The sequence below is a fragment of the Saccostrea cucullata genome, unplaced genomic scaffold (genome assembly GCF_032062105.1).
Source record: "Saccostrea cucullata isolate Sc308-1 unplaced genomic scaffold, CSIRO_AGI_Scuc_v1 ctg159, whole genome shotgun sequence".
NCBI classification, from domain to species: Eukaryota; Metazoa; Mollusca; class Bivalvia; order Ostreida; family Ostreidae; genus Saccostrea; species Saccostrea cuccullata.
Genome location: NW_026936852.1, coordinates 430,732 through 446,889, shown reverse-complemented (window position 1 = coordinate 446,889; position 16,158 = coordinate 430,732). Strand labels below are relative to the sequence as shown.

The window sequence follows — 16,158 nt, the reverse complement described above, 5'->3', positions numbered from 1 at the left end:
GTTTGGATTTTTTGTGTAAAAGTGGAATAAACTCCAAGGTCAAGGTCAAAACGTCAAATTTGGTGGTACCCTAAGAAAGGTCTTGTCACAAAGAATGTACATTAATTTGTACGTATATATGAAAGTCATACCTCCACTAAATCTAAAGTTATGGGCAAGGTTAAAGTTTTGGTGGACAAACAGACAAACGGACAGAGAGACAGACAAAAAGACGGACGGACACGACAAAAACTATATACCCCCGAAACTTCGTTTATGGGGGCATAAAAAAAACTATTTTATATTATTTGATCGAAATCCCATGGTCACATTCAGAAGAGAGAGAGAGTTGTCTTTCTTAGATTGACTTCGAGCGATGCATTGTGGGAAAAAAATTCCGGAAATAAATTTCAGGAAGTAATGAAACTGCCCAAAAAAGAAAGTCTGCACATTTTTGACAAGTTTGAAAACTACTCATGTATCCATACTAGATGAACTATCACTGGTAAGTGTTTGTCATTTAATTTCCTTGTTATTACGCAATTAGATTCAACATTGTTAGAGAAATGTTTCCACAACAAACCGAAACAGATATCTCAAACTTTACCACTATATAGAAATAGAAACCCCAAACAAGTCAGTCACACTGTTTTCATAATGGATTCATTAAATATAAGTTTTGATATTTATCTACGATACATATCACATACTTATGATCAGATATATGCATACAGTTGATTTCTATTTTGAGCAGATGTCACAAGTCGTGCGCGCAGATCCCTTATAAGGAAGTTTGAGGTCTGAGTTCAGGAACTGGAAAATTCACGATTAGGTATTGTATCTAGTGTTACTCTCTCCTTTGTCCTCATCCTGTTCATTATATCAAATACATGTTGGACTTTAATTTACTCTCATATTACCATGGAGACTAGGATGTCTAGTATTAAAAGACGGGCAAGTACTATCATGGTATATAATATATACTGTATTATACACTCCATGTTATTTTCTCTTTTTACTGAAGTGTCTGTCCTTTATTTTGAGGTTGCTGAGTGGTAGAAATAAAGTCGTGAATGCTTAATGGATGATTGGTTAAGATAATAGAATCACTGGTTGGTGAGACTATCAATTACTTATGAACTGGGGTCTGATTTTTCCCCCATTTGAGTGCCCATAATTTGTAAATAAGGAAACATATTTTGACTGCAGCTATTTTTATCCTCAGATATAAATTCTTCATTGATGAAAGCAAGGCAAACAGGGCAAAAATAAAAGGGGAGTAAAATTTTCCCTATTTACAGTATATTAAAGCATTAATTGAATTGAGTTTTAGACTAAAACAAGTTTGCAAATCAAAGGGGGGGGGGGATTATGGTACGTGTACGTCTGTAATGTGTTGATTAATGATAATGTGTTGATTAATGAAAGCTTGAATATGTTGAAAATCTCAAGATATAAACATGTTGAGTTGTTTTGAAAAAAAAGTTTATCCACCCCTTGTTTTCTCGGATAATATTTTGTTTTGAAATTGGTTAGGATGCTTTTTCAAAAGAAATCTGATTGATATATTGAACAGAAAATTTCCACCCTCTAAGTATACTGTGCAGGACAAAATTTAGAAATGGCCTTTCTGCATTTTCAGCATGTTACAAAATTTTCATCAAAGAAGAATAGTCATTTATCCAAATCAGAATTATACCTCTCATTAGAGGGGTTAATTGGTGCATGTGCCTGAGACAGAGATAAACAACGGTTTCTGAGAGGTTCTTGAACTATAAAGTTGAGTTTTCTTTTTGACCTTGGAGCTTGGCCTACTTTTGAAAAGCTTTATCCTTATTTGACCTACCTTTGAAAATTTTTAACTTTGATCATAACTTTAGACCAGTTGCCTTTCATATTTTACTTGCATATTTCTTATATTCCATGGGATAAGGCCATGCTAATCACGGTTCCAAAATTTTTCGAGTCAGGTCGGTTCTAATTTTTTAGGTTCAGTTTCAGGTTTTTCGGTTCGGGTATACAATATGGAATAAAAGCTCATGAATTAAATTAAATTCAACAACAAAAAAATTATTTTCATTTAAACTAAGAAATAGCAACATAATAACTAGTTTAAAGTTGTTTCCTGACTAGAAAACAATTATGCCAAATCATTTAAATCACCTTATAATGGCAATGTACTAATGAATCTCTCATTTTAGACGCCATTTTTATAGTAAAACCTACTCTATTGTACAAATTGGAACTGAACTGAATTCCATAAAAACAGAACCAAACCCGACCTGAATTAATTGTTCCGTGGTTCTGGGTCATTTGAGGTACCCATGACAGCCCTAGGCCATACCCAATGTATGTTCACATTGACCCTTTGACTTTGACCTTGGAATTTGACCCACATCATGAAAACTTCAACAATGGCCATCACTTTTAAATAGTCAGTGCTTGGACTTTCATATTTCAAAGGTTTATCAATTGAGACAAGTCCTTTCTTTGGGTAGCAATATTTTTCATCTCTTGACATTGGAGTTTGAATTGCAATTGAGAAACATTTGAAAAACTTTTACCTTTGCCAAAAACTGCCATACAGGGACATCATTGTTTCACAAACACATCTTTTTCTTATGAAACTGTTGATTCATTAGTGCAATATGGTGATGAATGCCAGGACATATGGAAAACAAGTAAATTCAAAGAATAGTGGTCCCCAGCTTTTTGAGTCTTAGTGGATGGGGTGCCATTATATATGGCATATTGTGTCAAATATGAAGTCATTTAAAAGTTATCACCAAAGTTATAGGTTTTTAACATTAGGTCAAACATAGATTGGGTCAAACATGAATGTCAAGGTCAGTGGGTCAAAAATCAAATCATGATCAGAAACATCTTGTCACAGGCTATACCCTTGTCAATTATGAAAACCCTATCTCTTCTCAATCAAAAGTTACAAGGAAAGAAAACGTTTTTGAAAAGTAGGTCAAATGTCAAGGTCACAGGGTCAAAACAAACATAGCATATTTAGAAAAGTCTTGTCACAGGTAATATATGTATATATTTGATATGAATTTAGCCTTATTCTTTCTCTCTCAAAACTTATGATCAATTTAATATAATTTAAAATTTTGAAAAACTTCAAGGACAAGGTCACAGAGTCAAAATTCATAGTATATTTGGAAAGGTCTTTTCACAAGTATTAAATGCTCTTGTGAACTATGAAAGCACCAACTCTTCTAATTTAAAAGTGAATCTGATGACCATGGTTTTTGACAGACAACTGACAGACAAATGCGATTTAATGTCCCCTTGCTTTCATGAAAAATGGGGGGGGGGGGGTTAATCCTGAAAAAGTATTAAAGACTTAAAGTATTGTAACCTGGACAGGTGCCTTGGTTATTTGAGTGGACAGTCTAATATTTCTTAAGTTCAGTGAGGGAAATCTAAACTATCTAAACAATATAACTTGACTCACATTATTTTAGGAAATGAGATGGTACATGTACTGAAGTATATGTGAGCGAGTGAGTGTTGATAGTAATTAAGACGTGAATCCTGTTATTGGGTAAGAGGATGTAAGCCTGTGTACATGGTGTATCATGTTTAAATCCTAGCTGATGGGTTACCAGCATGTAAATAATCTATATAGCCAAATGTTAATTAAGGAGAAATTGTAATTAGTTTTAATGATTCATAAGTTCATAATGCACATTGTGTGTTTTGATTTTGAACCCTGCCATGCCCTTGTATGAGTCTGACCATATTTCAAGTGTCTGTTCAATATCTTTGACAGTATTGTACTAACTAGTTATGGATTCAGACTTTAGTTTAGACTTTTCTCTTTGATACATGTATTGTTTATGTACTTAAAAATTGAAAGTGAAAATTAATTGTCTCAGTTGAAGTAGATGTTTCAGTTGTCTGTTTTGGGTCAGTTATCAAGTATAATATTTTTTTCAAGGGGAGATACATTTAAGTTGACAACAGTCCATTTGTGGTCTCTTTTTTTCTGTGTAAGTTGCTGAGGATAGGACCTGCTCCTTAATAGTACCTGTACTACGCAGTCCCCACCTGTATTTTGTCATTACAGTGTCTGTCATACCATACCTTGGGGTCTGTTAGATCTCATCATTTTAGTTGTCATCTTGTAACGGTCTGTCACCAGGCTGGCAATATAACAACCAGGGGATCTAGTAAAACAGGCGGGAGATGTACTCAGTTCATTCATTTGTTCTTCTATCATGTTAATGATTAGGCAATCATGTTGGTGTTTTTATGTTAATTTATGATGTGCTTAGCACACTGGTAACAAAGCATTGTAGAATTTGTAGTAAGTAGTGTATTCAGTGGTGTAGAAGTGCTGGTTTTATGGTATGTTTACAGTTATTAACGTAGGAAATCGAGCTCAGGATTATTATTTAAGGCATTAGATACATGAACAAATGAACATATAATTAAGGCACATGATTAAAGATATAATGAACGTAATGAAAGTGTTTTTAAAATTTTATAGAGAGAATTTCAGAAGATTATATCCAAAAATTTTACAGTTAAAGACTGTTGATTGTTTACATGTACTAAATGAAAGAAGTTATTGGATAGGCCCGTGCAGCTACTGGTTGACTGTTGTTGTACCTAATTGTGTAGATATTATAAATATTGATCTTAAGCCTAGTCATTGCAATGTAGTAAGTTTACAATTAGTATAGCTGAGAATCAGATACATCATTTAATTTTAACTATTGGTTATAGGTCTTTTATCTTAGCATATTCTTTTAATTTTGGGTGAATCAAATAGTCAAAAGCACAGTGAACATGAAGTTGAAGAATTATTATACATACATAAATTTCATATAAATAGTATCTTAGCTGTTACTTGGCTAGATACCTCTAAGAAAGTTGTCATTCACTGTTGTGGAATGATGGAATTGACACAAGTTTGAATTCTCTTCAAGGATTGTGTCAGCATCAGAGCATTATATATATCTACATTATGTCTCACCTTAAAATCATCTTTATTTGTTAGTCTTTGTTTTTCTGGGTCTTGTCATGATGAATAACACATCACTAGTGTCAACATTCACAACAGTTTAGTTTTTGACCAGCGCCTTGAATGTTTAACATTTAGAAGACGGGGAAACAACTCGATAATTAGTGTGCAGGAAGATCAAATCAAACAGCAGAAAAAAATTTACAGAATTACAGGAACGAAAAAACCTAAATTACAAGGAAACATTGTGACCCTGGGATGTGTTGCTGAATTTCATGCAAGCTTGTTTTTGCACTTTTGTATGTGTTACAATTATGCCAACATGGTGTTGCTATAAATACAAGTTAACAAGTGACTCTGTCGTAGAAGTTTGTTCAGGGAAGTTGATTGTGGAAGTTACTGTTGATAAATATGTTTACGGCAATATTATAAATGTGGAACAAATATGTCTTTAAAAGTTGACTATTAACTTCCGCTAATTGTGTGTTCATGGTTTTACATTGAGAATTATACACTACACAGGTAATATCAGTTAATGTTTCAACCTTGACTGGTGGATCTGAACTTGTGCCTACTTTTAAAAAATGTAGATTTCATTTCAATTCATGCTCTGTTTTAAATTATATGTAAATAATAACGGGGGATGTCATATTTAAAACACTTAATATCTGTACGCTTATCAAATGCTATCTACTTGGATCATGATGTAATTTTTTGCTCGGAATTCTTTAACCGGCAATTGAAATAGTTCTCAAAAATGGTGTTTTGGATTATTTGATAGAATTCCCTCTGTTTTTTATCATTTGTGTGATTAAAATATCAGATAACAACTTATTACAGCTTACAATGCTGCCTGGCATATAGAATTAAATGTTGTGTCATTACATTGCATTTATTCTTTGAAACCCAGGGACTATAATACACTACATAGTAAGTGATTTGTTTTCAAGGGATATCTTATTGCATTACACAGTTCACTGTAGAAGAGCTTTATATCAAGGAAGTTGAGTTTTTTTTATTTTAATGACAGACACAGTCTCTTTATAGAGCATACAGCCTTGTCATGCAAATGAAGTGTCTTTTTAAAGCTGAATTATTTTACAGTGCACTGATAACCGGCATTGTCAGTATACTTCCTGTATTGTGTGCATCTCTCCTTATCAAACAAAGTCTATTGGAGTAGAAATCTGTTCATGGTTTTAACATCTTGTCTTGGTTTGTTTAATGAAATTAGAAAAGGATTTTAATGAATTATATTGATAAGGATTGCAGTTATGGAAAATGTGTGCATTTTTATTTCCATCTTTATATAAAGTTTATTGTCCCTCAATTCACTCATCAAATTTTACTTTTACACTAACAATATTTCTTATGAAAAAGAAATTGATTTGTCCCAAACCAGGGACCCATTTTGCAAAAGAACATAGACTAAAACTCAAAACTGTGGTTTTGCAATATTCTGTTTAAAATTGCTAGTGTAAAACATCTTTATACAATCCTTTTAAAAAAGATTAATAAACGATTTTCAATACAATTTTGATTAGAAAAATTATATGTAGAATTATATTTTGGTCTTAGTTAGTCATAAGTTCTTTGGTGAAACAGAGTCATACATACCATTTCAGCATACCTTGATGGGCAAAGCTTGACCAGGCTATGATCTTTTCTATGTTTATTTTTTTATAAAGAAATGTTAATGGGAGTTATCTTTCTTATCAGAGAGTTGTGAACCTTAAGTATGTAGATACACTGATAATTTAAAAGAAATACATGTATGGCTTTTATGGTCTTGCTCTCGTTTTATATAGACAGTATAATATGCAGTCAGGGTACATTTGCATAAGACTGTATTATTTTGAAACTATTTTTTAATAGTTCCTTTAGACAGGAAGTGAGCATGAGTTTCATTAAAAAGATCAAAAAACGTCGCTCTGGACCTGGAGCTACGGAGAAACATGGCAAACAAGATTCGGCTCAGTCCTCAGAGATTCACGAAATTGGTTTCCCCATGGGGGTCAAACATAACCTGCACATAAACATTGACATGGTGACTGGAGATCTAGTCCTCTCAGAGACATGGAAAAAACTCTTAAAATCAGCAGACATTTCGTAAGTAGCTTGCCAGCCGTGGATCTCTGGGTCTGCTCCCAGTGCTGTCATTGGGATTCGCTCCTTATTTATCCTGGATCTGTGTCTGAGAGTTTGTCTTGATCCTGTTTCTGACTCCAGGAATCCTGCATTTGCATCATGATTCGAGTGTATAAATCCCATGGATATTGGTGTATCTGCTCTCTGTAACCCCTGTACTAACAGTGTACTTGTATTTATATATGTAGCAAGATATAATGAAATTGTACTTTCACTTTAGCAGCATGATTGAATTGTACTCATGTATTACACAAATCATACCTCAACCTGAATCTTTCCTTATCAGTACAAGCAAGAAGAAACTTTATCCTTATTGATAATTTTATCTTTATATCAAAATAAAATAATTCCTGTAGTGGCCTGATCTGGGCCCCATTATTGATAAAGGATGATTTGGTTGAGGTACAGACCGAGTATTTATATATAGTGTATACAATTCTTGCTTTATAATCATATTTATTGCTTTTTCTTTCTGCTTCAGTTAAGCATGCCTTTCAAGATTGGCAAGAAGCGACCTTCAGGGTCTTCCTCATCCGACACGGCCCCAGCTATGAATATTGGGCCCCCCACTGCAGTCAAACACAACTTTCACGTAGGTTTTAACGCAGCAACCGGAGATTTTGAGGGGCTCCCACCAGCATGGAATGCTTTACTTCAGTCCTCCAATATATCGTAAGTCTTCCTAAATATCGTAAGTCTTCCAATGTATCTTAGGTCTTCCAATATATCCTAAGTCTTTTTATATAAGTCTTCTATTATCTATCGTAAGTCTTCAATTATATTGTGAGTCTTCAGTTATTGTAAGTCTTCCGATGTATCGTAAGTCTTCCTATGAATGTTTTCCATCATTATGTTAGTTTTTCAATATATCATAAATCTTCCTTTGTAATGTAAATCTTCCAATATTTCATTAGTCTTTCAATTACTACTTCCAATATAACACAAGTCATCCTATGTAACATATTGTGAGTCAAGTCTTCCTGTGTAGCATAAGTCTTCAAATATATCGTGTCCTCCAAAATAAATCATAAGTCTTCCTTGGTAACAAAAGTCTTCCAATAAAGTGCAAGTCTTCCATTCTGTCATAAGTTTTCAAATATCGTAAGTCTTCATATGTATTATAAGTCTTCCAATATATCGAATGCCTTCCAAAATGTATCTTAAGTCTTCCAATATATCTTAAGACTTCCTTTATAACAAAAGTCTTCCAAACTATCGTAAGTTTTCTAATATCATATGTCTTCATATGTAAATTAAGTCTTCCAACATATAAGTTTTCCTGTGTTACTTTAAATTTTTTAATTCATATTATAAGTTCTCAAATATATACGAAGTCATCCAATTTATTTGTCTTCTTATTAAACATATCTTCCATTTCATATATGCTATAATTCGTGTAGTATATCATTTATTTTCCAGTATATCAATACTTCTTAATCATGTTAGTGTGTCATATAAATCTTATATTTACCATGTTAACTAAAAGTCTTATCAATATTTACTAGTCTTCCTTATAATTTCTGTTCCAATTTTTAAGTATTCCAACATTATATCTTCATATTCAAAAAAAGTCTTTCCAATATTATATTGTCCTTAAGAATCCATATACAACTGTTAAAAATTGCAATTGATTATGCCAATGTTTATTTTATGTTAATGAAGCAAGTGTTTAATACTGACAAATTTCTTTGAGTGCAGGGGGCCCTTTAATTAAGAAATTCCATGTGTTTAGAAATGAGCATTTAAAGCAGCTTGTTGATATTAATATATACATGTACAAGAAGAAATTTGGGCCGTGGAGGGGGGGGTGTCTTCTATGATCAATCTGCATTGTATATCACAGTCTGCACTCTTTCATTCCAAATACCATAATATATCTGTGCAGTACTTTTGTTTCATTCATTGTATTCATTTCTTCCTTTTTACGGATATACTTAAATAGAAATTGAAATGAACTAGTTTAAAATGTAATTGTATACAGGAATTCAAATAACAAAAAACAATTGGACCATATTTGAATTATGCAATCCATGTATATATAATGCTGGGTTATATTTTAACCTTATTGGGTGGTTTTGGAGGACTCTTCATAACCAAAGGTCAAAAGAATAACATTTTTTTCAAGATAGCAAAAATACTCTCTGTACTGTAAAACTTTCTGAAACTTCATTTCAAGCTTAAGCAAAAATTTCTGATTTGAAAATGAAAGTTTGTAGTCGACAGTGTGTATGAGTGCTAACTTACTTTGATTGGTTGATTATAGGAAGGCTGACCAGGCAGCCAATCCAGAGGCTGTGATTAATTCACTGCGGACTTTCACCAAATCAGTCAAGAAAAAACCAGGAGTGGGCAAGTTTATGCAAATCCAGGAATCTGTGGCAGAGTCTGATGACGAACTAGATTATAGCGACGAAGAGAAACGCAGCAGTAAAAAATCCAATGAAGAGCAACCCCCCGCCCCTCATACGGTCGAGTCACCAGTGTTTGAGAGGACACCCTCAGATTCTGAAGTAAGTTGCATTTATGGACATTTTAAAGTAATTGGAAAAACATTCATAAAATTACTTATTTCTTTTGTGGATAATCACATAAAAGTGAATATATTATATCTATGGGGTAATCTTAAGGTTTTTTGCATGTATATCTATGGCACGCCAAATTCACAAAAATGAGCTAAACATAGTTTCACAGTTGATAAACAGGTTTATCGACTGTAAACTATAGTTTACAAACCATGAACTATAGTTTACAATTCATTAACTATAGTTTTCATCTGTAAACTATATTTAAGGGTTGTTAACTGTTTATGTTGCTACATATTGTAATGAAACGTTAACAATAGATTTTGTTGATAAACATAGATTCACGTTTGTAAATTATAATTTACAATCATAAACTATAGTTAAGATTACTTATCAGATCGTTAAATATAGTTAAGAGTTGTAAACCATAGTTTACAAATCGTGAAACTCCAAACACAAAATGATTGTTTTCGGTGTTAAGTATAGAGAGATTATCGCGTTAACTGTGTTTACAGATGTAAAATATAGATTAACATTGTTCACTATAGTTTACAGTCCGTAAACTATAGTTTATAACCAATAAACGTACTTTATTGACTGTGAAACTATGTTTAGCTCATTTTTGTGAATTTGGCGTGCCATATATATCTTCTAAGCTAAGGGAGATGATATCAGTGTTGACATATTGTTCTCATTAGGTCTAAAATTATTTACTGCATACAGGGTTATTTTAAATTTCACTATTTGTACATTTGATATATATTAACCATTTATATCAAATCATTCATTGACAATGGGATGAACGTGACAAAAATTAAAATTTGTGTTGAAAATTTCACTGTATATGATGTATATATATTTGTAAATGAATATTTATTGGATCTTAAAATCAAAATATGCACGTAAAATGTTTGAAGATCTGCTTTACATGTAGAACACATGCTTGTGATTTTAAGACTTTGTCGATTTCTTTTTTCAGCATAAAGGTGATATAGTGGATGGAGTTAAGAATGTTACCCTTGACAACAACGAAAAAGAACATGAACCTGAAGTCATCACACGGCGACCTAAGTCTCAGAAGAAAAACATGTCTGATGAAGAGATCAACGAAGGCCTGCGTAAGGCGTCTTTTTTCTCCCATTTTATCTGTTTTTAGTTCTCTTTATTTGTTATTGTGATTGTCATACAGTAAGACCTGTCTAATCCGACAGGCTCTGAAAGACAAATTTGTGTTGGAATAGACAGGATGTCGTATAACACAGGGTAAAGAAACATGGAAAGCAGTAAAATGGGAAAAAAATATAATGTTGGAATTCACAGTGTGTCAGATTTATACACAGTTGTAGGATTAGACCATTTCCACTATAACGAAATACAGTAAAATTTGAACCAGACTGGCCTGTTTTTTACATTCCGTCTATAAATTTTAGTCCCATGCACTTCTTTAACAAATTCATTAGAAAAAATTCTGTGTAGTCTGGATACTGTCTATTCTGTAAACGGCCAACTGGTCTGTCATAATTAACGGTAATCATTTATATTGGCCACACCTAGTTTTAAAAGCAATTTTTTCGTGGTGGAATGATAATACGTGTTTACATTAGCATTAGTGCCATAAGACGCACTCTGTGAAATGCGGCGGTGACGCAGCTCACTTGAAAAATATATTATATGATTAAATTACAATTTAAAAAAAATAACTTTGTTTTAACTCCTTTTACCACATCATAACATAAACACAAAATATATGTACGTGATTTACAAATCAAAATAATAATCGGGATCGAAAATCGAACGCATTTCAAAATGGCGCCATAACACTGTGGGGGAAGACGTATTTTTTTTTTACATAAAAATTAAAAGTTCAATCCAATAATTAGCACATCGTAAATAATTGTGCATTACTGTTTATACATTGAAGGAACTCTTTGACAAGCGAAACCCAGACCGCTTGATATATAGTAGGCCTATATTATGCGTGCCTTAGATTTTGATTTAAGTAACATTTCACCCGACTTTCAAACTTCGTGAACAAACAAGAAAATACTTTAAGTCATGTGGGACTATTTAATAATTTCTGGACTCCAAAATGTTAATTTATTTCATTATTAAATTATATTTTATATTATGTGTATGAAGTACTTGTAAATAAACAACGAAATTTTCAAAAGTAGTATTTTCCTGCATTTTTGTGTTGGACTCACAGTCGGATAGTCTAAACCGGCCAAATTTTCAACCGGCGGTAAAATTAAATGTAATGTTTTTCTGTAGCATTGCACCTTACTAGTTATAGATTTTAATAATTTTTGAGTATTTTTGAAATAATTAAATTAATTGTTTGTTTTTTACTTAACTTTATGATGTATGTAAACTTAACTGCCTTTTTATGTCAAGTTTTGTTTTGCAATTGCTATAGATGAATGTAATATACCGTATAAGTGGAAATTTTAGTGAGACACAAATTTAGCGATTTCTCCTTAAAAATGGGTATTTTATTTTTAGCAAGAATTAATTTTAGCGATTTTAAAATGCTCCTTTAAGAAGCTAGTACAAATAACACGCAATTTATTTTTAGCGATATTCAATTTTAGCGATCTCAACAGCCTCGCTAATATTGCCAAAATCAAATCCTCGCTAAAATTTCTACTTATACGGTATATATTTTGCATTATTAGAACTATAGTTATAGTATTGTAACTATCTTTTGAAGCTAATGGATTTTTTTTTCAGGAGCACTTGCTTCACCTGGGGATCCCACTGCAAAGTACACCATCTCAAAGAAGCTTGGGGCAGGGTAAGGGTTGTGTTTCTTCTGATATATTAACTCTCAGTAATGATAAATTGACACTTGTAACATGAATAGCAATAGAAGGTAATGTATGGAAGATTTAAACAATACATAATTCTTCAATCCATTTTAGACTACTTTTAAGACATGAGAGGAAAGAATAAGTAAAGTTAAGATTTGATGTTATCCTTTTTCAGAGCATCTGGTTGTGTGTATAGTGCGAAACCTAAAGATCATGATGCAGTGGTAGCCATTAAATCTATGGATCTAACCAACCAGCCGAAGAAGGAGCTCCTTATAACAGAAATTGAGGTGATGAAAACCTACCGACATCAAAACATAGTCAACTTCCTGGATTGTTACTTCCTGTCTGAGAAAAATGAATTATGGGTAGTAATGGAATACCTTGATGGTGGTGCACTGACTGACGTTGTTACGGAAACCATAATGAATGAAGGACAAATAGCAGCTGTAACCCGGGAGTGCCTACAAGCTTTGAACTATTTGCACTCTAAGGGTATTATACATAGGGATATTAAAAGTGACAATGTTTTACTAGGAATGAATGGGTCAGTCAAACTAACTGACTTTGGCTTTTGTGCTCAGCTAAGTGGAGATAACTCAAAGCGACAGACAATGGTAGGAACGCCATATTGGATGGCTCCCGAGGTCGTATCCAGGTCAGTGTTTATTGTGTCAATAATAATTCTTCTTTTAGTTGATACATGTAAGAATGGCTTTCCAGCATTGAAAATGTTCTTATGATATTGTTTCAGTTTGTTTATTTGAATATCCATTATACAAATGAAAACTATCTTAACTTATACGCAAATCTAGATCTTTAAAATGTGTATGTGTTAATACTGTTTATAGAATTGAATTGTTCATCTCCCTCTCTTTTAATGCTTATCAACAACGCAGCAGTACATTTTTTTAAAAAAACTGTCTACAGCTTTTTAGTGCATACCTTACATGATTAGTTGTCAACATAAATCCTTTTTTACAGGAAGCACTATGGTAAGAAGGTGGATGTTTGGTCAATGGGAATCATGATAATAGAAATGTTGGAGGGAGAACCCCCCTATCTGAACGAAACCCCACTGAAGGCTATTTATAGAATAGCAACCAAGGGGAAACCCGAAATTAAGAATTTTGAGAAGCTGTCCAAATTACTTCAGCAATTCATCGACCGGACGCTGGAAGTGGATGTGGAGACGAGAGCCGATACCGATGAACTCCTTCTGCATGACTTCCTTAAATGTGCGAAAGACCTTAAAACTCTCCGACCCCTAATTGTAGCTGCTAAGCAAGCTACAGGGCACTAGTTTGCAAATGTACATAGATTTTGTAATTTTGACACCATGCATGGGAGGACTTTCTGTACACAAATGAGCACATGCAAAATTTTCTCTGTGTGTCTGCAGTTGTGAAAATATTTTTTCATTTGATTTGAAAGAACTGAAAACTGTTTTCATATTAAGACCATGAATTAAGCATTTTTAGTTTTCTTAATCTTTAATGCAGGTGTAGATTTCAGTGTAAGTTTTACCTCACTTAGCAGATACTAGTATATAAAGTAAAGCAATAATTTGTGTCATTTGTAGACATAACTTTTCAACAACTCCACTTAAGTGATTTAATTTGAATTTATGTCTGCCCAATTCATTTTAATTTTGGCATCTCTGTTGTTACAATCAGTGTGTAAGAGAAGTTTTGAGTTGTCTTTCATTGTTCCACATAATTCATTTTTCACTTTTTCTGTGTGTTCTTCAACTTTTAGGCTTGCAGACTGTAAGCCCAAAACTTCTTTAAACTTTCTTCACAAATGACAGTCATAATATATAATTGGATGTGTAAAAAGCATGTCCTCCTTGTATTGTACATGTAAAGATGAGGTTAAATATATTGATCTCATTTTTCTGAAATTTTATATATTTTTCTAGAATGGATTTATGAATCTGTGTGACATTCTGACAAAAACATTCTAAAGGATACATTTGCGGCTGTCCAAGCTAAATATGAGAAAGAATTTATAATTCTTTCCATTTTATAATTTACTTCTACATTCCTGTAATATTTCATACAGCGAATACTTGGTACTTGGGATGGCGAGATTTAAGAAAACGTCTGTATGAATGTGTGTGTGCTTGCATATATATATATAAGGTGTTAGTCTGCATCACATGATGATCATGTGACCTGTTTGTATTGCTTTGCTGTTTATCAGTTTATCAGAATTATGTTATATATAATACTACATTCCATTTGTATATTGTTGATTTATATACATATTTTTTTTTTACTGATTGCATTTTCCTACTTAATTATTATGTATATTAAAATTTCTGTCACAATCTTTCCAGTATGTATTCCTGATTAATAAGTGACCTTTTTTTAATAATAAATGTATATTTTAATTTTATTTTTAAAGGTAGAATTTAGAGTAATACCTCAGTAGGAATTTATACTGTTACATGTAGATCAATCACTGTGTGTGCTGGTCACCTTGCCCAAGTTATATTTTTTTGGACTGTATTTTAAGATCATTGTACACTTATCAATACTTAATTTTTTTTGGAAAAGTTGGTTAGTTACATTAACCGAACTTATAAAATTATTATGTAAAAATCTGTACATTGTTACGAAGGGAAACCTATGCTGCTCCAAAATCATTACGAAAAGGAAATTCATCATTTAAATCTGAACAACAGCTGGGATATTCCGGTTCATTGTAAATGTAAACTTGATCCATTAATGTATAATGTGTTAGGTACTTATTTGTTGCTACATAATGAAGTATTATGATGAACAGGAAATAAATGTTTCATGCCACAGTGACGCATTAACATTTTTCATGCTGATTTCCAAGGTTTAAAGTTCACATTGTACGTAGTACTTTATAGACCAAGAAGGGGCTGGGGGTTCAAGTTTCAAGGGAGATGATCAACTTTTACTAATGAAGCCATTTCTTAAAAAGATATTATGGTGTATGAAATAAATTCATTTCACAAATGTGTGATATGGCATTTGTTTGTTATCCCCCATTTCACGAAAGTGAGGGGAAATTATATCTCGTTTGTCTCTTCTGCTGTCACAAAAACTATAACCATAGTCATTACTAATGAATGAAAATGATAGGGATTTCATTTTCCACATGTACATTACCTGTGACAAGACATTTGCAAATATGATTCTTGGCCCAATGAACTTGACCTTGAAAATTTATACCTACTTATTTAAAAAAATTAACATTACATATACTAGTACTTGGTAACTTTTGAAAGAGAAAAGATAGGGCCTTTTATTATATTACACATATACATTACTTGTTACAAGGCCTTTTTAAGTATACAATGACTTTTGCCCTGTGACTTTGACCTTTTCAAAAGTAAAATATCTTTCCTTATAACTTTTGATTGAGAGGAGATAGGACTTTCATATTTGACTTTTGCATTACTTGTAACAAGATGTTTCCGATGTATTATGAATTCTGACCCATTGACCTTCATTACCTAAGAAAAATAGAACATTGTATTGCTGAATTTCATTTTTATTAACACTAACATGTCTAAGTCATGCTTCGGTGTGGTATTCAGCAGATTTTGTTACTTTTAATAGGGATTTTTTCCCCTGAAAAGTTTACATGAAACAAGCATTATAATTGTGGGCAAATCATTAGATGATTACATAAAGGGAAAATACTCCACTCGACCAGACTATGTTGTCGACCTCTTGTTCCG

General features: G+C 32.6%; 1 protein-coding gene across 4 annotated transcripts; it reads left to right on the top strand.

The window, feature by feature from the left end:
• Window positions 1-346: 346 nt before the first annotated feature.
• Window positions 347-15,252, top strand: LOC134246738 (serine/threonine-protein kinase PAK 1-like). 4 transcript variants are annotated; one of them, XM_062729096.1, is made up of 8 exons: window positions 347-484; window positions 734-811; window positions 7,590-7,780; window positions 9,372-9,618; window positions 10,610-10,748; window positions 12,361-12,424; window positions 12,616-13,098; window positions 13,425-15,252. In XM_062729096.1, the coding sequence occupies exons 3-8, from the start codon at window positions 7,596-7,598 to the stop codon at window positions 13,741-13,743; spliced, it is 1,437 nt and encodes a 478-aa protein (XP_062585080.1). In that variant the 5' UTR covers window positions 347-484; window positions 734-811; window positions 7,590-7,595; the 3' UTR covers window positions 13,744-15,252. The 4 variants fall into 4 exon arrangements, with proteins under 4 accessions (XP_062585080.1, XP_062585079.1, XP_062585078.1 ...); XM_062729095.1 differs by lacking the exon at window positions 7,590-7,780 and adding an exon at window positions 6,836-7,069; XM_062729094.1 differs by lacking the exons at window positions 347-484; window positions 734-811 and adding an exon at window positions 829-933.
• The last annotated feature ends 906 nt before the right edge of the window (window positions 15,253-16,158 follow it).